The sequence below is a fragment of the Spermophilus citellus genome (genome assembly GCF_964194105.1).
Source record: "Spermophilus citellus genome assembly, chromosome: 6".
NCBI lineage: Eukaryota > Metazoa > Chordata > Mammalia > Rodentia > Sciuridae > Spermophilus > Spermophilus citellus.
This window is the reverse complement of record NC_138187.1, coordinates 130966874-130989791: the sequence shown is the minus strand read 5'-3', so window position 1 is coordinate 130989791 and position 22918 is coordinate 130966874. Positions and strand designations below refer to the sequence as shown.

The window sequence follows — 22918 nt, the reverse complement described above, 5'->3', positions numbered from 1 at the left end:
ATCAGACCTGCTCTGGAAGCTCCCAGGCTGACGGGAGAGACAGAAAGCACACACAGAATTTAAAAAAAAAAAAAAAAAAAAAAAAAGCACAAATATCAAAAAACAATACAAGCCAGGTAGGGTGGCGCACGCCTGTAATCCCAGCGACTCGAGAGGTTGAGGCAGGAGGATCGCGAGTTTAAAGCCAGCCTCAAGCAATAGTGAGGCACTAAGCAACTCAGTGAGACCCTGTCTCTAAATAAAATACAAAACAGGGCTGGGAGGTGGCTCAGTGGTCAAGTGTCGGTCCCTCAGTTCAATCCCCAGTACCAAAACATACAAAGCCACAGGACTCCTGGCTCTACACTGCCATCACAGGACTTTGGAACTAACCATTTGCTTCTTCCCTTTTCCTGGTGAGGAAAAGCAGGCAGTGCTCACTACATCTGCAGAATTAGAGACCAGTGGGGAGAGTGGAGTCCGAGGCGACCCTGCTCTTCATGGACTTGGTTTATCTGCCCAGGGTTTATTTTTGGTTGCCAGAGGGAAGCGGAGGCTGCAGCAGCCGGGAGGGCAGCTGGCCGCCCTCGGGCCTCTTTCCCTCATCCGAGGCCAGCTTTGTTCCCGGCTCTGTTCCAACTTGGACTCCACGGCACAGCCAAGGCGAGTCACCAGGGAGCAGCACATCTGCCAGGGCCCACCTCTGGAGAACAGCTGGGCCTTCCAGAGCACTGTGGGGCATATAGTGTATTTGTCTGGTCTCGGTAAAAATGCCCTCCCTCCTCCACGCCTCCTCTGGCCACCGTTGACAGCTGATGTCAGGACAAGAGAGAAAGAAAACTTGAGTTCTGTTCAAAGGGTGGTGGACTAACCACAACCTTTGTGATTAGTGTCACACATGAGTTACATGTCACCTTGAGTGAGTCCTCCACTTTGCCATTAGAATCAAACTAAAGGAAGGCACAGAAGAAAGGTCACAGGATCTGACAAAGGTTCAGCTCTTGAATCCAGGGCTCCGGGCTGTGTGGCCTTGGGTAAGGTGAGATCCCATTTGCCCTCAGAGAAAGGATTTTTTTTTTAATCACTTGAGGGTTGGGGCTGTAGCTCAGTGGCAGAGGACCTGCCTAGCATGTGTGAGGCCTTGGTTCAATCCTCAGCCCTGAATAAAAACAAATAAATAAAATAAAGGTATTGTGCCCATCTACAACTAAAAGTTGATTTTTGAAAAATCACGTGAGCTTTGGTTTTCTCACTTGTAAGCTGAGAATGATGATACCACACCGACTGCTTACGAGGTCCGTTCTGGAGAATATGTTGGAAGGCTTTGAAAATTGGCGAGCATTTAGCAATGATGCCAGTTTTGAAGGGGGGATATACACCCCTTCCTGTCCTCCTCACATGGCATGGCACCGATCATATTGAAAACAGGATCAGAGGCAAAAACAAGACACTTATTAGAATGAGATTTCACACTAGCCCAAATAGATAGCCTGTCTGAGCCTGAGCAATAGAAATAGCTAATTCACGATCCATACTGTGCTTGGCCGAGGAGAATAAAGGTTAAATGGAAATCCAGAGCACGGGTTCAGAGAACTCAGAGTCTACTGGGAGAAATCAGACCTTGGAATGGTGACATTAATACACAATATTAACGGCTGCATTTCAAACCCGGGGACCAGGGGAGCCTGGATGGAGAAAACACTGTGTTACAGCTGCCGATGTAAAATGTCCTCATTTATTTAACAAATATTTGGGGACCACCTTCTCTAGGCTTCGCATTTTTCTAGATGTCAGGGATGTAGCAGTAAACAAAACAGATTAAAAAAAATCCCTGTCTTGATTAGAGCTTATATTTTAATGGGGAAAGACAAATAGTCAGTAAGGGATATAAATTAAATATGGGGCACATTAGGTAAGTGATCAGGAGTTAGGAGACAAAGCAGGTGAGGGATGGGGAGTGTTGGGGGGAAAGGATTTCTGATTTCAGAGAGAGTGGCCTGGGAAGGGGACACGGGGACAAAGGGCTGAGGGAGAAAAATGACACAGCAGGCCAGAGGTTTGCTAGGACCCCTGGAAAGCAGCAGTCAAGGGAGAGAGGAGACGGCAGATCCCTCTCAAGGTGGAGGCTGGATGATTCGCTGATGGCTGGGATGTAAGGTGTGAGGGAAAGAGAGGAGGTCAGAGAAGACACTCAGGTTTGTCATGGGCTAAAGCAGGACAATCTTTATGTGTGGTGGGGCAGGGAGAAGGTGACCTTTAGACTTCCTAGATGTAGAGGCCTGTTAGAAATACAACTGGAAGCTGGGCACAGTGGCTCATGCCTGTAATCCCAGAGGCTGAGGAGGCTGAGGCAGGAGGATCACATGTCCAAAGCCAGCCTCAGCAACTTAGCAAGACCCTAAGCAACTCAGTGAGACCCTGTCTCTAAAAAATATATATAAAGGGCTGGGGATGTGGCTCAGTGGTTAAGCGCCCTTGGGTTCAATCCCTGGTACTCCCCGCCCCCCCCCCAAAAAAAAGAAACAACTGGAGATGTCAAGCAGGCAGTTGGATATGAATCTGAAGCTCAGGGAAGAGATCTGGGCTAGAGATTCAAAATTGGGAGTTTGCAGCATAGAAAATGTATTCAATTCTAAGACACTCAATGAGATCACCAGAAGATGTGCATAGAAAATTGTGCCTAGAAAAAAGGAGAGATCCTAGGATGGAGCTGGGCACTCCATCATCAGAAGTTGGGGACAAGAGCCAGGTGTGGCAGTACACGCCTGCAATCCCAGCGACTTGGGAGGCTGAAGCAGGCAGCTCACAAGTTGGAAGCCAGTCTCAGCAACTTAGCAAGATCCTATCTCAAAATAAAAAATAAAAAGTGGTGGGCCAGGTATGTTGGCACACACCTGTAATGCCAGCAGCTCAGGAAGCTAAGGCAAGAGGATCGCAAGTTCAAAGCCAGCTTCAGCATCAGTGAGGTGCTAAGCAACTCAGTGAGACCCTGTCTCTAAATAAAACACAACAAAGGGCTGAGAATGTGGCTAGTGGTCAAGCGTCCCTGAGTTCAATCCTGAGTACCCTAAATAAATACATAAATAATAAAAAGGGCTGGGGATGTGGCTTAGTGGTAAGACACCTCTGGAAGCAACCCTTAATACAAAAAAAGAAAGAAAGAAAGAAGTTGGGAAGAAGAGAAAGAACCAGAAGAACCAGTATGGAGATTGAGAAGGAAACGAGGGAGTAGGAAAGCCAGGAGATTGTGGTACCCCAGATGCCAAGTGAGGAAAATGCTTTAAAGAGGACGGAGTGATCATTTGTGTTAGATCAACAAAGATGAGAACTAAGAATCTCTGTTCACCACTGGACTGAGCACATGGAGGTCATTGGTGAGGGCTACGGTTTGGAAATTTGTCCCCTCCAGAACTCATGTTGAGATTCAATTGCCGGAATGGTGTACTGAGAGGTGGGGCTAATGGGAGGCCTTTAGGTCACAAGGGCTCCACCCTCAAAAATGCATTAATCCTGTTATCACAGGAGTATCTTGGTTATTAAAGGGACGAGTTTCCCCCCTCCATCTGTTTTACATGCTTTTTCTGCATGTGGTGCCCTCTGCCATGTCATGAGGAGCAAGAAGGCCCTCTCCAGATGCAGCCTTCCATCTTGGACTTCCCAGCATCCAGAACCCCAAGAAATAAATTTTGTTTCTTTAAAAATTACCCAGTGGTCTTTTGTTATAGCAGCAGAAATGGACTAAGACTTTGATAAAAAGCCACTTTGGGTCGAGTGTGGACAGTGGTAGGGAATGTTGATTGGAATGGGTTTAAAAAGGGTTTGGAGGGGCTGGGGTTGTGGCTCAGAGGTAGAGTGTTTGCCCAGCATGTGCGAGGCCCTGGGTTCTATCCTCAACACCACATAAAAATAAAATAAAGATATTGTGTCCATCTACAATTAAAAAATAAAATATTTTTTAAAAGGTTTGGAGAAAATAAAGTAGAGGTCAGAAATATGGGCAACTCCTGTAAGGTGTTTTCTTGTAAGGAGAGAGAAATAGGCAGCAGCCCGAAAGGAGGGTTAGGCTGGGAGAAATCACAGCCTGCCTGTAAGCTGATAGGAAATACCCAGCACTGGAGGATGAGGCAGGAGGAGGAGAAGGCTGGATTTCCTCAGTGGGGACAGTCTGGGCTCAGCCTACCAAACAGGAGGAACTGCAAATACCATTCTCACAGCACATTGACAAAGTTTTTGAGGACCAGGTTTGTTTCTCTGTTTCAGTGACTTTAAACTAATTTGACTAGCTGGTTCTCAAGTTCTTCCAGAGGTTTTGACCAAATTGAACACTCTACACACTACTGATAATGATTTACTTGGTTGCATAAGTAAGAAAAAATGGGGGATAGGAAAGAGATAGAAATGGCTCCGATTACCTTGTTTCTCATTCTCTTACCTTTTGTCCCAAAATAGGGGGATGATAGTGGTGTATTAGTCAACTTTCTGTATTATAACAAACACCATAAAAATCAGTTTATAAAGAAAAGACTAATTTTGACTCACAGTTTTGAAGGTTTTGATCCATGATCATTTGGCCCCATGGCTTTAGGGCCTGTGGCGAACAGCCCATTGTGGAAGAGTAAAACCATTCACCCCATGACTAGGAAGAATGAGGGAGAGGAAGGGGCACGCCCCCAATGACCTGAAAACTCCCACTAGGCCCCACCTCTTAAAGGCTCCACCACCTCCCTAGAATGCCAAGCTGGGGAACAAGCCTTTCACACATAGGCCTTTGGGGAACATTCTAGATTCAAACTCTAGCACTTGCTTTGTGTGGATGTGGCTGGGGCAGGTGAGACCTTAATACCTCCCTTGAATAGTGACTTACCTGCCATAAGCTTGTCCTGTGGAGGAAATCTAAGAGGCAAGGTGTTTCCTAGGGCTTAGCCTTTGTAGGGTGCTCCCCAGAGTCCCTCCTGTCCATCAGTTTGTGACCATCCCTAGGACTGTTCCATCTGAAGCAGAAGCTCATCTGTTACTGGACCCTTCCCCATCTCAGATCTAGGTAGGACTGAGGGCCCCATGCTATGATCTGCCTGCTTAGCTTCCTGGAGAGCGGCGTGTTAAGTCAAAACATTCTCTGCCTGGTCCTCTTGACCAGTGCAAACGTGCCTCTGATTCATGGTATACATTAAAACAAAGACACATTGAATATGTGCAACATGGTTGTATACCTTCCTCCCCCAACTTTGGAGTAATAATGGTTTTTTGAAATAATCACAAAGGGAACTTTTTAAAGAAGTCCCTGTGCACTCTGCTCACATTTATATCTTCCACGGGGCCTGGCACCAACTACTAGTTGAAATTTTGCCAGACTGTGGTAAGCTCAGTTTCAGCTTGGTTCAAAAGGAGCATGAGCTTTGGGGACAGCTGTTTGATATGTGGCCCTGCCACATATATACCGAGAAACCTATCACTAGGCTTCTGATGTGTGAAATCAGGATGACGACATCTCCCTCGTAGCAATGTCATAGGGATGAGAAGGGACCACTGGCGTAGGAATGCATGTTTGCAAATATTCAGTTTTTAGGGGGTAATGTGAAACATTTTCCAAAGTGGTCACACCTTTAGAAATATGTTAAAAAAAAAAAAAAACTTGGTTCTTCATCCTGTTTCAGCAGTTGGTATCATCAACTGGAGTGATTTTTGCCAATGGAATGAATGTAAGTTGGTATCTTGTTATGGTCTTGATTGGCGTTTGCCAGACCACAGATATGCATTAGCCATAGTAATATTCCTGCTTGTCTCCTGCCTGTATTTCATACATGCACTCACACACAGAGAGGTGTTTAACCACATTCCCAGCCCTTTTTTATGTTTTATTTAGAGACAGGGTCACACTGAATTGCTTAGGGCCTCACTAAGTTATTGAGGCTGGCTTTGAACTCATGATCCTCCTGCCTCAGCCTCCAGAGCCTCTGGGATTACAGGCATGCCCCCCACCTAGCCCAGCTATTTATATATTCTTGATAGCAATTCTTTATCAGGTGTGTAAATGTTCAATCCCTTCGCCCAGGTTTGTGTTTTTGTTTATTTTCTTTTGGGTTTTTGTTTGGTTTGTTGGTTGGGATTTTTTGTTTTGTTTTGTTTTGTTTGTTTGTTTGTTTTGGTTTTGGTTTTGGTATGCAATTAACCTGGGGAGCTTCACTACTGAAGTACACTTTTTTTTTCCTTTGAGACAGGGTCTTGCTCGGTTGCTTAGGGCCTTGCTAAATTGCTCAGGCTGGCCTTGAACTTGGAATTCTCCTGGTTCAGCCTCCCAAGTCACTGAGATTACAGGCGGGTGCCTGGCTCTTCTCCCAGGTTTTAGCTTGTATTTTCATATGCCTTAAGGTGCTTTTTCCCCCAAGTCAAGTTTATTGAGTTTTACAGAATAAGATTCACCTTTGCTAGATGTACATTCCCTTGCATTTTGTAAAACACACATCTTTGTGTGGCCATAACATAACAAAGATATAGAACATTTCCATTATTCCAAAAAGTTCTTGTGTGTCCCCTTTTGGTTAATCCTGTCCCTCAATCCCAGCCCTGGGAGCCATGGATCTCTGTTCTGTCTCGGGAGTTCCCTTTTTCTAAAAAGTCGTATGAATAAAATGTCACAGGATGTGGTCTTTTGAGACTGGCTTCTTTTACTTATCACAATGCATTCAGGATGCCTCTGCCTTGCTACATATATTAATAAATAATATGCTGAACAGCATTCCATGGTATTTTGTACCAAATTTTATTTATCTACTTGCCATTGGTGGCTTGTTATAAGGAAACCTGCTATAAACATTCATATGAGGGATTTTGTGTGGATGTATATTTTTATTTCTCTTGGGTAAACACCTAGGGGAAGGATTGCTCAGTCATATGTTTAACTTTCTAATAAAGTGCCAAACTGTTGGCCAAGGTGAATGTACCTTTTCTCATTCCCACCAGCAATGTGCTCAAGGTCAAGTTGCTCTGCATCCCCACCAGGACTTGGTGTTGTGTAGTTTGTTTATTTGTTGTTGGTTTTAAGATTTCTTTTTAATATTTATTTTTTAGTTGTAGGTAGACACAATACCTTTATTTTATTTTTCCGTGGTGCTGAGGATCGAACCCAGTGTCTCACAAGCCCAGACCCTTAAGATATTTTAACAGGTACCTAATGGTATTTCAGTGTGGTGTTAAATTAATGTCCCTGATGACATATGTTGAGCATCTTTCTTTTGGATTAATTTGCCATATATATATGTCGTCTTTGGTAAAGTATCCGTTTAGCTCTTCAACTTATTTTTTTTTATTGGATTGTTTGTTTTCTTATTATTCAGTTAAAAATTCTTTTTTATGGTGGGGGAGGGGACCAGAGATTGAGCCCAGAGGCATTTAACGACTGAGCCACATCCCCAACCCTTTTTATATTTTATTTTGAGACAGGATCTTGCTGAGTTTCTTAGGGCCTTGCTAAGTTGCTGAGGCTGGCTTTGAACTTGCACAATCCTCCACCTCATCCTTCCGAGCTACTGGGATTACAAGCATACTCCACCATGCCTGCCGAGAATTCTTTATATATTTTGAGACCAGCCCTGGATCAGATTTATGTTTTTTCATAAATTTTCTCCCAGGCCTTAGCTTGTCTTTTCATCCTCTTAGCAGTGTCTTCTGAACAGCCATCTGGCTCCCCAGCCTCTATGGCCACTCCACCCTCTACCTGTGTGGCAGGCAGAGCCCCAGGTGCTTGGGTCAGGTTCCCCAGGTCACCAGTAACCATCCTGGGCCTCTTGTGGAGATATCTCTTCTCCACATTGTTCACTTTCCTATTTGAACTGGTCTAATTTTGCTCAAGCTGTGGATAAGAGGGGCTGCTCACATCTGTCCTGAACTTCCAAAGAGAATAGCCATATTCCCTGCATTTGGAAAGCGTTTCTCTCTCGTTAATGGCTTCAGAGTGGAGGTCCAGCTGTGCTGAATTAACAATGTCCCATTTTTAGCTGAGGGCTTATTTGTTTTTAATGCTAGGCAGGCATTCTGCCACTGAGCCACATCCCCAGCCATTTTTATTTTTTATTTTGAGACAGGGTCTGAAGCTGGCTTTGAACTTGCCATCTTCATGCCTCAGCCTCCCTAGTTGCTGTGATTATAGATGTGCACAAGTTTACAGGTCTTCTGGAGGGAACATTCTTTTGTTTTGTTTTGTGTTGTTTAAATTTTTATTTATTTTAATTAGATATATATAACAGCAGAATGCATTTTGATTCATTGTACACAATTGTAGCACAGCTTTTCATTTCTCTGGTTGTATATGATGTAGTGTCACACAATATGTGCAGCCATACATGTACCTAGGGTAATGATGTCCACCTCATCTCATCATCTTTCCTGCACCCCCCTTGCCCCATCAAAGTTCCTCCATTTTTCCCATGTCCCCCCATTATGGATTAGCATCCATGTATCAGAGAGAACATTCGACCTTTGGTTTTTTGGGATTGGCTTACTTAGCTTAGCATCATATTCTCCAACTCCATCCATTTACCTGCAAATGCCATGATTTTATTCTCTTTTAATGCTGAGTAATATTCCATTGTGTATATATGTCATAGTTTCTTTTAACCATTCATCTATTGAAGGGCATCAAGGTTGCTTCCACAGTTTAGCTATTGTGAATTGAGCTGCTATAAACATTGTGTTACTATAGTATGCTGATTTTAACTCCTTTGGGTATAGTCAGGAACATTCTTTTTTTAATATTTTTTAGTTGTTATTGACACAATACCTTTATTTTACTTATTTATTTATATGTGATGCTGAGGATCGAACCCAGGCCCTCGCACATGCTAGGCGAACGCTCTACCACTGAGTCATAACCCCAGCCCTTAGGCAGGAACATTTTTAAAGAAGACAAAACCAATTCACAAGCAACAATGATTTAAATGGTATGTCGGTGCCAGCATGAAGAAATAAAGAAATGAGTGGGAGACTCTACCTTCCATTTTGAGTGAGTCTCTGTGGAGGACTTAGGCTCCTTCTCTGCCTCCCCTTCTCTTCCTCTCCCTCTTCCTTTCCTCATCCTATGGATCTCGAATTGCTCTAGCACAGAAGGGATTAAGTATATGCTAAAGATGGCGTCTAAAACCAGAAGGTAAAAAGTGAATTCTTCAACAGATGGTGTTGGGAAATCCATTTTATATAACATTAGGTTCCTCCCTCACATGATTTCAAAGGAAGGTCCAACCGGGCAGGGCCGTGCACACCTGTAATCCCAGTGAGTCAAGAGGCTGAGGCAGGAAGACCTCAAGTTCAAAGCCAGCCTTAGCAACTTAGTGAGACCCTAAGCAACTTAGTAAGGAAATCCTGTCTCAAATTAAAAAAAAAAAAGAAAGAAAGAAAAATAGGCTGGGGATGTGGCTCAGTGGTTAAGCATCCCTGGATTTAATCCCTGGTAGAAAAAAAAAAAGTAAATTCCAGATAAATAAAACATTAAATCATAGAAAATTAAACATGCTAAAGAAAACATGGAAATAGTTAAAGATAGTATTGAAAGAAGAAGGCACAAAACAGTGTGATAAAAGATTCACTCAACAAGGAAAAAACATTTTGCATGTTAGAAACACATTTTTTAAAAAGCCAAGATAATTTTTTAATAAGCAGCAAGTTGCTTTAAACTGATAAGAATAAACCAGCTACTCAATAGAGAAACTAGCAAAGAAGAAGAAGAATTCAAAGAAAATGAAAATGTTCAACCTCACTCATAGAAAGAGAACCTCAAGAGAGATGTGGATCCGATTGTGAGGGAAAGAAAAGAAAGAAAGAAACTAGCAGTGGCGCACACCTGTGATCCCAGCGACTCTGGTGGCGGAGGCAAGAGGATCTCGAGTTCAAAGCTAGCCTCAGCAATGGTGAGGCGCTAAGCCATTCAGTGAGACCCTGTCTCTAAATAAAATACAAAAAAGGGCCAGGGTATGGCTCAAAGGTCAAGTGCCCTGAGTTCAATCCCCAGTACCAAAAAAAAAAAAAAAAGAAAAAGAAAAAGAAAAGAAAAGAAAGAAAGAAAGAAACTAGTAACACAGCATTTTGGAGAAGAAGAAATAGAAACTCTTATACATCTCTGTGGGACTGCAAGTTGTCACACATTCATGGAAAGCAATTTGGCCACATTTTTTTTTTGATCCAAAAATTCTGTATCCAAGAATTTATCCTAAAAATAATCTTGCAAATATAGAAATCACATTTCTCCAAAGATATATGTTACAGAAATTTCCCATATCATATGATTATTTTGAAAAACCTAAATGTCTATCAGTAGAGGATTGAACAAATAAGGTTGGAGTATTATGCAGCTGTTTAAAATAGTAAAACAATTTTATATGATGAAATATAGAAAGCTATCTAAGATATTTGTTAACTGAAAAAAGCAAGCAGGAGAAATGTGTATTCTATTATTTTTTTTTCTTCTTTTTAATCTGTGTACATATAGACTCACTCTGGAAGGATACACAAGAAACTGTTAACAATGGTTGGCTGGGGACAGGGCCTGATTGGGACTTAGGAAACTGGGGCCAAGGTTGAGAGGGAGATTTACTTATAAATATACTTTTACTGTATACTCCTTTGTATCTGAGTTCCCTATCAGGTGGAGGGATTTGCTATTCAAAACTAAGGTGATGCACATTTGTAACCCCAGCAGCGTGGGAGGCATAGGCAGGAGGATCGTGAGTTCAAAACCAGTCCCAGCAAAAGCAAGGCCCTAACTAACTCAGTAAGACCCTGTCTCTAATAAAATATATATATTTAAAAAATAGGGCAGGGGAATGTGGCTCAGAGGTCAAGTGTCCCTAAGTTCAACCCCCAGTATCCTCCTCCCCAAAAAATAAATAAGTAAAACAATTTATTAAATAGTTAAGGATCCTAATGAGAGAGGAACACTGATAGGATGATCTTTGTTCCCTGAGCATAGACAGAATGTCCAGGGAAGAAGGCACATGAATCCGAAGTCAGGATTTTGTACTTGTTGAGAAGCATACACTTGGGGAATCATGGAATCTCAAGGTGAGAAAGTGCTAGAGATCCCCTAGACCAGCTTTTATTCTGTGGGAAATATGATCAGAGGGACCCCCAATCAGAGAACCTGTTGCTGAGAGATCTACAAAGAACCACCGCACCCTGCCCTCCATGAAGATGTGAACAATGGAGAGAGCAGTTCTGGGGCAGGCCGCGGCTCCTTCCTGTCCTCATCTGACATGCTGTGCTCTCTCTTGCTGCTGGGAGCATCTTTCCTGCCCTCCTGCAGTGAGGAAGAAGCCCATAGGCACCCGCTGCCTGTTGTTCCTTCTGCCTTCTGTAATCTGGGGTGGTGCACCCAGCACAGGAGGCCAAGTCTCCACCCTTCTGTGATCCAAACCCTCTCCTCGGCAGCCTGCAGGATATCAGGTGTCTTCCAGGTCCCTGCTCTCCCCAGAGTATCAGGTGTCCTTCCTGCAACCCGCCTGTCCCTGGGTCAGATGGAGAGCCTGTTCCCTGGATTCTAAGTCTTGCTTCTCATTTGACCCTGAAGCCCCATGAATGAGGATAAAAGCCTTGGTGGTGAGTGTAATCTCACCCAGCTCTAAGGATTTGCTGTCTGTCTGTCTGTCTATCTTCAAATCACAGCTCTCATTGGATCCTCACACCAATCCCATAGAGGGTGGATCTGATCTCTGGTTTTCAAGTGGCAGTGAAATATTTGTACAGAGATTTGTTTTGTACTTTCCTATATGTTACCTCATTGCAGCCCCCTGAGACCATCATATGGGCAAGGAACGCTTTATTAACCCAGGATGCAAATGAGGACACGGAGCAGGCAGCTGTGGAATACGGCCTTTAGGGTGAGGGTCTGTGCACCTGAGTCCTGACTCCATGGTGCTTCACACCTCTTTCCTCCAGTGCAAAGTACACACAACAACATCCATATCATCTGTCATACTTGGATCACTGTTAGGGTTAAATGACTGTGATTTGGAATCATTTCAAGAACTGGCATTCTAATGATTGCATTTTCCTTGAGCTGTTCTGTCACTTTAAACTGTTTTATTTTAGAAATATTTTACAAAAGAGGAGCAAATAATGCAACTAAACCAATGTATCCATCACCCTCTTTAGCAATTATTAATACAAAGCCAGGTATACCCCTACTTACCCACCCACTTCTTTTCCTTTATTGTATTTATTTGTTTGGGTACCAGGGATTGAACCCAGGGGCAGGGGCTTAACCACTGAACCACATCCCCAGCCCTTTTTATTTTTTATTTAGAGACAGGGCCTCACTAAGTTGCTGAGGCTGGCTTTGAACTCACCATCCACCAGCCTCAGCCTCCTGAGCTGTGGGGATTTACAGGCATGTGCCACTATGCCTGGCTCTTCTTTTCCTTTCCTAACCAGTTTTCAAAATAGTAAGGCATTACCCTAACATCCCTGCAAGGTGACTAATGATTTATTCAGAATTGCTTTTAATATTGTTAGGAATTCATAGCGTTAGACACATTTGCTATATCTCAGTCTATGATAGTTAATATCCTCATCGATGTTGCCCTTGACCGGGGAAGCCCCGTGACTTCTGAGTCCTTTTGACAGGACACTTGTAGGCTTGGACGCCTCGTTTGCTTTTTTTGGTATGACGAGGTATCCTGGGCTGATCTTGTACATTTACTGTTTTAAATTTGAAATCAGCCACTTCCCCAGGAGCCTGTCTAGAGCCCATAATCTGGTGGCCACCGTTCATACGAAGGTGGTCCTTGTTTCTAAAGCTTACAGTGAGTATTTAGGACAAGAATAAAACACACAGAATCCACAGGGATGCTCCCAGTTCATAGTCAGGACCTCACCTCATGCACCCTGTGTTTGTATCTCAACCAGAACATTTTGTTTCTGCGACACACTCATATTATTAGTCATTTGATATACCCCACAGAGACACATACAAGTCTTAGAATAATAACTGTAATATCATAGTACCACCAGTAATGTAAAATTTTAGATGTGATATGGGAATTGAACCCAGTGGCACTGTACCACTGAGCTACACCCCCAGCCCTTTTTATTTTTTAGTTTGAGCAGGACCTCACTAAATTGTTGAGGTGGGCCTCCAACTTGGCAGTCCTCCCAAGTTGCCAGGATTACAATTGTGCACCACCACACCTGGCTAAATAATATAATTACTGAAAACAGTTTAGGGTTTTCTGGGAAAATGATGGGTGCGTTCTTTTTATCCTTTGGGTACATCTACTTAATAAGGATAATCAAAGTTACCATGTTATAATTTCTCCACGTAGAGCATGCCTACCAATTGAACTCATAGGTCATTTGTCTCAATTTATATTTAATTTTAGGGACTTTACAAAAAAAATTTTTTTTCGGTACCAGGATTGAACCCAGGGGCTCTTTTTTTTTTTTTTTTAAAGAGAGAGTGAGAGAGGGGGAGAGAGAGAGAGAGAATTTTTTAATGTTTATTTTTTAGTTATTGGCGGACACAGCATCTTTGTTTGTATGTGGTGCTGAGGATCGAACCCGGGCCGCACGCATGCCAGGCAAGCGTGCTACCACTTGAGCCACATCCCCAGCCCAAACCCAGGACCTCTTAACCACTGAGCACATCCCTAGCCTTTTTTGTATTTTATTTTGAGACAGGGTTTTGCTGAGTTGCTTAGCGCTGGCTAGATTGCTGAGATTGGCTTTGAACTCACGATCCTCCCGCCTTAACCTCCGTATCTCTGGGATTACAGGCATGCACCACTGCACCCGGGGGACTTTACAAAAATTTTAATTGTATTTTATAACTATGTCGAGTATTTGTCTATTCCAGAGTCACACAAGAAAGGGTATTCCAAATCCAACTTCTACCCCTGCCCCTTCATATAATTCCCCTCCTTTAGCTTACGCTTGAGCCTCTTATTGTCTTTTAAAAAATGTGAGCATACACATATATACTTTAAAATTTTGTATTTGTTTTAATTAGTTACACATGACAATAGAATGCACTTTGATATGTTGCATATAATGGAGTATAATTTCTCCTTCTTCTGGTTATACATGATGCAGACTCCCACCAATCCTATAGTCATATATGTACACAGGATAATAATGTCATTTTACTATCCTTCCTCTCCGCATAAGTCCTCCTCTCCCTTTACCCCCCCTCTACCTAATCTAAAGTAACTCTAGTCTTCCCTAGCCCTGCCCCCTTACTGTGAATTAGCATCTGCTTATCAGAGAACACATTCAGTCTTTGGTTTTTATGGGATTGGCGTAGCATGACATTCTCCAGCTCCATCCATTTACTGGCAAATGCCATAATTTCATTCTTCTTTAAGGCTGAGTAATATTCCATCACATATATGTATGCCACATTTTTAAATCCATTTATCTGTTGAAGGTCATCTAGGTTGATTCCATAGTTTAGCTATTGTGAGTTGAGCTGCTATAAACATTGATGTGGCTGTGTCACTGTAGCATGCTGATTTTAAGTCCTTTGGGTATAAACCGAGGAGTGGAATAGCTGGGTCAAATGGTGGTTCCATTTCAAGTTTTCCAAGGAATCTCCTTACTGCTTTCCAGATTGGCTGCACCAATTTTCAGTCCCACCAGCAATGTATGAGTGTACCTTTCCCCCACACATCCTCGCCAACATTTATTGTTCTTTATATTCTTGATAATTGCCATTCTGACTGGGGTGAGATGAAATCTTAGAGTAGTTTTGATTTACATTTCTCTAATTGCTAAAGATGTTGAACATTTTTTCATATATTTGTTGATTGATTGTATTTCTTCTTTTGTTAAATGTCTGTTCAGTTCCTTAGCCCATCATTGATTGGGTTATTTGGGTTTTTGGTGTTAAGTTTTTTGAGTTTTATGCTGGAGATTAGTGCTCTATCTGAGGTGCATGTGGTAAAGATTTTCTCCCATCCTGTAGGCTCTCTCATCAGTTATTGATTGTTTCGTTTTCTGAGAAGAAGCTTTGTAGTTTGAATCTGTCCCATTTATTGATTCTTGATTTTACTTCTTGTGCTTTAGGAGTCTTGTTAAAAAAAGTCAGATCCTAGGCCAACATGGTGAAGATTTGGGCCTGCTTTAACTTCTATTAGGCACAGGGTCTCTAGTCTAGTGCCTAAGTCTTTGATCCACTTTGAGGTGGGTTTCATGGAGGGTGAGAGATAGAGGATTAATTTATTTGCTACATGTGGATTTCCAGTTTTCCCAGCACCATTTATTGAATAGGCTTTCTTTTCTCCAGTGAATGTTTTTGGTGCCTTTTTCTAGTATGAGATAACTGTATTTATGTGCATTTGTCTCTGTGTCTTCTATATTGTACCATTGGTCTACATGTCCATTTTGGTGCCAATACCATGCTGTTTTTGTTACTATGGCTCTGTGGTAGAGTTTAAGATCTGGTGTTGTGATGCCTCCTGCTTTACTCTTCTTGCTAAGGATGGCTTTGGCTATTCTGAGTCTTTTATTTTTCCAAATGAATTTCATGTTTGCTTTTCCTAGTTCTATGCAGAACGTTGTTGGGATTTTAACTGGAATTGCATTAAATCTGTATAACACTTTAGGTAGTATGGCCATTTTGACAATATTGATTCTGCCTCTCTAAGATCATGGGAGACCTTTCCATCCTCTAAGGTCTTCTTCAATTTCTTTCTTTCGTGTTCTTTAGTTTTCATTGTAGGGTTTTTTACCTTTTTTGTTAGATTGATTCCCAAGTATTTTTTTTAGGTATTGTGAATGGGGAAGTTTTCCCAATTTCTCCTACACATATATTTTTGTATTCCTTCCCCTTTTCTTAAATAAATGGTAGCATGTTACACACACTTTTTTTCCTATTGAATTTTTTCAACTAATAGCCCTGGAGATCACAACACAGGCTTATAGGATGTATTTCTAATATATCTCTAGAACTGAGACTGCCAAGCCAAAAATGCTTATTTATTGATTGCTTGATTGATTGATTGATGCTAGGGATAGAACCCAGGGCCTTGTGCTTGCATATGTATGTTGATAGATAATGGCCACATTCCCCTCACTCTGGTGAATTTCACTATTTTGTGCAGACACACTTTTATGCAAAGCACATAATTAAAGGAGATCTATTGTCTGCACTGAAGGCTAAATGATTGCTCATTTAGACCTTGTGGGACTTGAATCCCCCAAATGCTCATTAATGACTGACCTGCTCTGCCAAACTTTATCCCCATTTTACAACAAAGAAACTGAGACACGCAGAGACCAGTGACATAGCAACCTTCAAATCAAAGTCCACATCTCCTGACCCTGAACTCAGATCTCCTTTTAGTGTGTTATAGATTTGTTTATGGTGAACTGGGTTTGCTTATCTGGAGATGGGGCGGGGAGGAACAGTAGTTCTTCTAAGGAAGTTAAGAAATTAATGAGATAATTACAGGTGAATTCTCCCTTGGGTGTGGGACAGATTCTTCAAGATATAGCTGAATTGCTTTAAGTGAACAGGACATCAGTAATGAGTCTGTGGTGTGAGGGCGCTAAGACAGGATTTTATGGATGGGAGAGTCAGTCACCCCCTCCCCCAAACCAATATGTTTAAGCACCTTGCTGAACCTGCCTGTTTCTTGCAGAGTTCTTTGAGCTTGGAGCAAAGATGCTGTTATGCTGTGCAAAAATTTACAAATGGACATGAAGGAGATGTCATTTTCCTGTTGAATGAACAAAGCTGCAAAACACAAAATCTTTTTTTTTTTTTCGTTTTTTTCCCCTTTTCCTAGAGTAACCCAGGGCTTCTCCTCTGTGCTTGCAGGTTGACTGACTTATGTGCAACCTGGGACACTGGAGTGTGCTTTCCCTCCACAGCCTGGAGCCGAGCCTCCTCCAGTGTTGCGAGGTGGGGGCTGAATGAGGCAGAGGAGGTGAGTGGGGCCCCAGCCTGGGGTGGGGGTGGCTGCCAAGATGTGCGCCTCAAGCCCTTCTCTTTGATGACTGAAGGCTGTTTGCCTGGCCCCAGAAATCTTCTGAGGGATCTCCTTCCATCTCCCAGAGTCAGAAGCCCAGGCCCTCCCTGGAGGAGGCTGCAGCTGAGGAAGCACTGGCTCCTCCCCCAGCAGGTGCAGTCAGCCAGCGTTAGTGTCCCCATGTCCCCCGCTGTCCACCTCAGTTGAAAAATTAGCCACTGGCTTTGTTTGTGACCTGCATCCCCCCCACTAAGCCTGGGCCTCCACAACCCGGGAGCCTCCTGAGTGACAGCCCTGGCAGATGGGGCACGGTCCAAGAACACCCCCTCTGGGCGGGGCCTTGGGCCCTGGCAGATGGACAGCTGCCCAGGGTGCAGGAAGCAGCCAGGCCCACATCACGGAGCCGCACCCTGCATCCGAGCCTGCATTGTTCCATTCTGGGGTAGAATTCCCTCCTGCTCCAGCAGCTCCTGCCTGAGCAAGGCAGGATGCAGGGAAGCAGGCAAGACACAAGGGCTGCAATTTTATCAGAAGAGTAACTGGGGGTAGACACAAGCTGGGTGCCTGGAGGCTCAGGGATGGGAGAGTCTGGCCTGGAGGCCGGGATCCTCTTTTTCTTTGAGTTTGAGCATCTCTGCCTCATTGTGGTGTCTTGTGTTTTCCAAGAAAAAAGTTGGAATGGAACTGGGGAAGCAAGTAGAGTTTAAAAAGAAGAGGTAGCGTGCCCTGGAGACACCAGTTTGGGATCTGAACAGGTCGTCCAGCCCCATTTGCTATGTGACCTCTGAAAGCTTCTTAATCACTCTGGGTCTCTCAGTTCCTAGCTGACACAATGGAAATAGTAATGGAAGAGCCCTGCACAATGTCCGGCATATAGTAGGTGTTCAATAAACCAAAGTTTTTAGTCATCATATCGACAGTAGACCTATGTTTACTTGTATCAGGGTCATCTCTCTATGGGCCTTTTCAGGGCAAAGCCTTGTCACAGAGCAGTGCCAGGTTTCAGGGACCCCCTGAGAGATTCATCTGACCGTGGGTTTTCACCCTGTCAGTGTTACTGTATATCATACTTGAACGTGCAGACAGTTGAGGGGGAGGTTCCTATATGTGGAGGACTCGGATCACAAAATCGGTGTGCGGGTTTATTGAAATGGGCACTTTGTATATGTAAAACCGAATGGGGACAGACCCCAGGTTTGCCACAGAATCAGGGAGTTAGTCCAGCTTCGCGCCACCATGCCCCTCTCCCTGTGTTTTTTTCACAGACCCATCCTATTCCCACCCTCCCTGGGCCCATGTATTATGCTGGGTGGCCCAACCAGGCCCCGCACTGGGAAGCTGCGCCCCCTGTCTCTGATGACAGGCACTGCACGTCCACAGAAACACTTCCCATCTAACCTGCACAGAGCTCGGATCCTTGTCCTTGGTGTGGCAGGTCCGTTTCCGTTAGTCATGTCTCCTAGCGCTCATCCAGATTCTGGGATGTGAGCAAGGCTGGTGTTGTTCCATTTGATGGACCAGCAAACTGAGGCCCCAAGAAGTTCTTCCCCCAAGCTCCACAAAGCTAAGGAGCGTGAGAGCCACCGGGAGAACTCTGATGCCCTGAGCAGGGGGATGTTTCTCTTGCTGTGACATCACATGGCCACCTCTAGCGTGGGGTGCCCCATCAGAAGGGGAGCATCCATCAGAGCCTTTTGGACACATGGAGGAACCTAAGACCAGACCAAGGGGGCAGAGAACATTTGCAGGCGGGGACAGCTGGCCACTGAGGGAGCAAGGGGTTATGAGAGAAGGGAAGCTCATCTAGGTTTCTTTAGCTGGTGACAGTAATCACCGTCTGGATAACCAACATCAAGGGGTCCCCGTGTACCACCACCACCAAGCAAGCAGTTCCTAGGCGTCCCTCCTCACTGCAGCCCTACAAGGTGGGGCCACTTGTCACCTACACTTTACTGATGAAGCAAAGTACATGAAGCTTAAGGAAATTCCCCAAAGCCCCATCTAAGAAAGCTGGCACCTGGGTTCGAATCCCAGCAGTCTGGCTCTGGGACCTGAGCAGTTGACCCTCTGCGTTTGTGGCCCCATGTGGTTTTCGGGTGGCTTCTTCCAAGCTTCATCACAGCATCGTATGATGTTTCTGAGCAAGTGCCAGCCGGGCTCCGGGTGTGATGTGACTTCGCTGCTCAGGAGGCTGGGAAGCCCCCTAGGAGTGAGTCCTCCATTTCTCGGGCTCTCCTCCCTTTGTTCTGAGGCCCCTGCCATCTGGAGCGGCCTGGGCATCTGCTCCTGAGCCTCGCCCTTCTCCCTTCTCCTCCCACCCCAGCATGAGGCACCTTCCTACACTCAGCCTTGTCCCCACCCCCCAGGGCTTCCACTCATTGTCAGCTCAGGTCACCAGGAACAGACACCTGCCTTCTGTCACATGGCAGAGAAACCAAACAGCTTCCCCAGGCCTTCAATTTCCCAAATGGATCCATTTGTTTAATTGCACTCACCCTCCCCAGCATGTCAGCAAGACACGGGGCCTGCCCTCTCCAGGCCACTGCAGGCCAGACTAGGCTCCAGGGGGCAGGGCTGGGGATTGATTGACAGGTGCAAGGTTGCAGTGCTCCACTAAGAGCTGTTTGGTTTGCTCCTCCGTCCCCAAGCCATTTCGGGCCACAGAGGCCGCACCTACACATAGGCATCAATCATAGGGGTAGAGATAGGTCCAGGTTGGAGGTGGCCACAGTGAGAGCCGGTCCCCTCCCTGGCTACCTCTTTTCTGTGAAGTGATGTCTTTCCTGTCCCCTGGCCTTTCTGCTCCACCTTTCTACCAGAGCCTGAGCTGTGAGTGCCTGGACAGCTGGTGCCTGTCCTCATTTCTGATAGATACAAGGACCCCAAAGGGCAGCAAACCCAAAGCCTTCTCTGCACCCCCAGAGCCAATACGTCTTTGGCATCAGCCCGCATCACTGCCAGTGCGTCGCAACCAGACTCCCAGACAAACACAGTACATCTTAAAACTCAGAGAAAAAAAAACCCTGTCCCTTCTGTTGCCACCCCTGTCGCTCCCCTCCCCCTCAGCCCCTGCTTTCACAGCCCCTCCAGCCCGCGGAGCCCACTGCAGGATAGCAGTTGGGTGCAGAGTGCTGTCATACTGGGTGGAAAAGCAGAAGGCAGAGGAGGGAGGGAAGGAGCAGATGTCGCTCCCCCCTGCGGCTGAGTCCTTTCCTTCCCAGCCCCACTTGTCACAGCAGACAGGAATTTAAAAAATGCCGTCCTTGGAACATTAGCAGCCAAATCACTATGGACAGCAGGATGGCAGGCACTTCAGAAGAAGTGACCAGCTCCCTGTGGACGCCTAGGTCCTGGGCCCTGATGGGAGAAGCCGGAGGTGGGGAGCACTTTGGGGAAAGAGAGGCAGGAGAATGGGGAGCCCAGAGGTGCTTTGGCTGGCCTGGGATCTTGCAGGAGCCTCCCTTTCTTTCTGGCCCAAAGTAGACAGTCCCTGTGAGATGCCTGTCCTGGGCACCAAGAATAGAAACAGCAGTCCCTTGGCCATCCAGCTAGGTATGGAGATCTGCACAGGCGGTGTCTACTTGATAGGGGACAAAGTAGATTTGAAAAACCAGCTTGTCCAAGGCTGTGTAGCAAAGCAGCCCACCAGTTGTGATTTAAGGGAAAGGAGAAAGGCCCAGTGATTTTTGTTTTGTTTTGTTTTGTTTTTGGTACCCAGGGATTCAACTGGGGGTTCTTAACCACTGAGCCACATCCCCAGCCCTTTTTTTGAATTTTATTTAGAGACAGGGTCTCACTGAGTTGCTTACGGCCTCCCTAAGTTGCTGAGGGGGGCTTTGAACTTGCAATCCTCCTGCCTCAGCCTCCTGAACTCCTAGAATTACAGACAAGAGCCATGGCTCCAGGCTCCAAGTTCTTATGTGATTGTTTTCTTATTAATAATTTTAAATGGCAGTTTTATTGAGGCATAATTCACATTGTACAAATTTATCTATATCGAGTATACAACTCAATGATTTTTAATGTGGATAGTGAATTATTAGCACCCAGAGTTGGGTAACCACCAGTGTAATGAATTTTAGAGCATTTCATCACCACTCCAAGCCCCCCTCCAAAACCCAAAGCATTCACATTCACTCCCCTTCCCCACCTCCACCTGCTAAGCAACCACTAATCTGCTTTCGGTCTCTGGGATCTGCCTATTCCGGATATTTCATATAAATGGATCCCACACTCTGCGGCCTTCTTTGTCTGGCTTCTTTTACTTCCCAAGATGTTTCCACGTTTCATCCACATCATCATGCTCATCGTGGCTGAAGAGTCCTGAGGCATGGAGAGGCCCATTTGCTTGGCACAACAGGGCATATGGTACCTCTATGCTGAACTTTTGGAGGATCCCTGGGTTTTCTGGTCCCAAGCCTCCCTTTCTACCTGTTGTCCTTAGTCTCCATCTTCTGTCCTGCCTGGGTCCCTCCTTCTTACCCTTTCTAAATCTTGGGCCCCACCCTCGGGGACCTGCCACACAGGATTATTGTCACTGTCCTGCTTCAGCCCTTCCTCTGAGCCACTCCCCTTTAATGACAGAGAGCTGGGGAGACAGCTGCTCCTTGCATGGTACCCTGAGGCTGGGTGCCTTCTCCGCCCACCTGGAGAGGGGGCTGGGAACTTCCCAAGCTTCTCTCTCCAGCTGTGAAGGAAGATTGTCTAATTGCTGTGAAAACTTTCTCCCCTGAGGGTGGAAGACGGGGTGCCAAGGCAAGGGGGGCAGGGTGCCAAGGCAAGGGAGGAGCCCAGGCTTACATGCTCCAGAGGTGGGCTCTGCTTCCTGTCATGGCAGAATCTCATCCTCAGGGATGCTTTCTTTCTTCTCTCCCTCTCAGGCGGCCTTTCCTGGTGTCTGTGGCAGGCAGAGACTGGCACACACCCTAGCAGGCTCCGTGACATCTTAACTTCTTCCTTGACACTATGCCCCCCACCCCTCCCACCCCCGTCACCATCAGGGCCTGAATAACAGACATTCACCGGCAATCCCCAGCCTGAATTAAGCCACAGGTCACATTCAAGGTGTGTTAGGTCAGCTCATCAGGAGGGAATAGCAACTACCTGTGCAAGTCTTTTCATCCTGCACATTCTCAGAGGATAATCGAGTTTAAGTCATAATGAGAAAATGCTCAGCCCCTGGAAAAGCCTAGAACACTAACAGGATTGTAGAATTGGCAGTGCCTTTCCTGTGACCCAGTGGCTGCTGGCTTGTGTGGTAGAGCTGTCAGCAAGGCCAGGCTGAGGACCCCGGCCACCTGTATACCCGGGGCTTCCTCAGATGCCTGGCTGGGATGGGTCAGGATTGGGTCAGAGAGAAGCCATGAGGCAGCAATCTCACTTCCCACATGGCTAGGGACATAGGCACCAGGATGTCCCTCTCAGCATTGCCATCATGAGGAGAAAAAAAAAGAAAAACAACTTAAAGATCACAGTAGGTGGATGGTTAAAATATTCGTGGTGGACCCAAATAATGCAGTTATGGCAAAGAACAAGAAGTCTCTGTGGCCAAGCTCTGGGGCTTAGCCCCACCTGGGAGCATCCAAGTGGCTGCCTGCTAGTGGTGGGTGCAGCTTTCTTAATGGGGCTCTGGTCCTGCAGTGGCTTCTGAATGGCATGAGCGTTCCTTTTGTCCCTAGAAAGGGGGTGTGGACACTCAGTGTTCGCTGGAAGCTCTGGCAGGCAGTCACCTGGAGGCAAAGGTCTCTTTCTGCTTCTTTCTTTCCCCTTGCCCCACTCTCTGCCCCAACTTCATCAATAGCCAAGTGGTTCGGGTTTCAACCTATAGATTAGTTCTGGGCCTCGAGCAGGAAACAGCTGCTTTGCAGCCAAATCCCTAATCCTACACCCAGGTGTCCTTCTCCACCCCCTCCCCAGAACCACCATGTTCCATTTCCCCCAGCTTTTGACCTCTGTGAACTTAGCGGAGGCTGGGCGCGGAGGCCGGG

At 45.4% G+C, this 22918-nt stretch overlaps 1 protein-coding gene across 1 annotated transcript in view; it reads left to right on the top strand.

The window, feature by feature from the left end:
• NFASC (neurofascin) overlaps positions 1-22918 on the top strand; it is a 175289-nt gene that overhangs the window by 66316 nt on the left and 86055 nt on the right. Inside the window, exon 2 of the mRNA XM_081299468.1 lies at positions 16781-16889. Coding sequence (XP_081155594.1) covers positions 16781-16889 — 109 coding nt within the window. The remainder of the gene's footprint in view (positions 1-16780; positions 16890-22918) is intronic.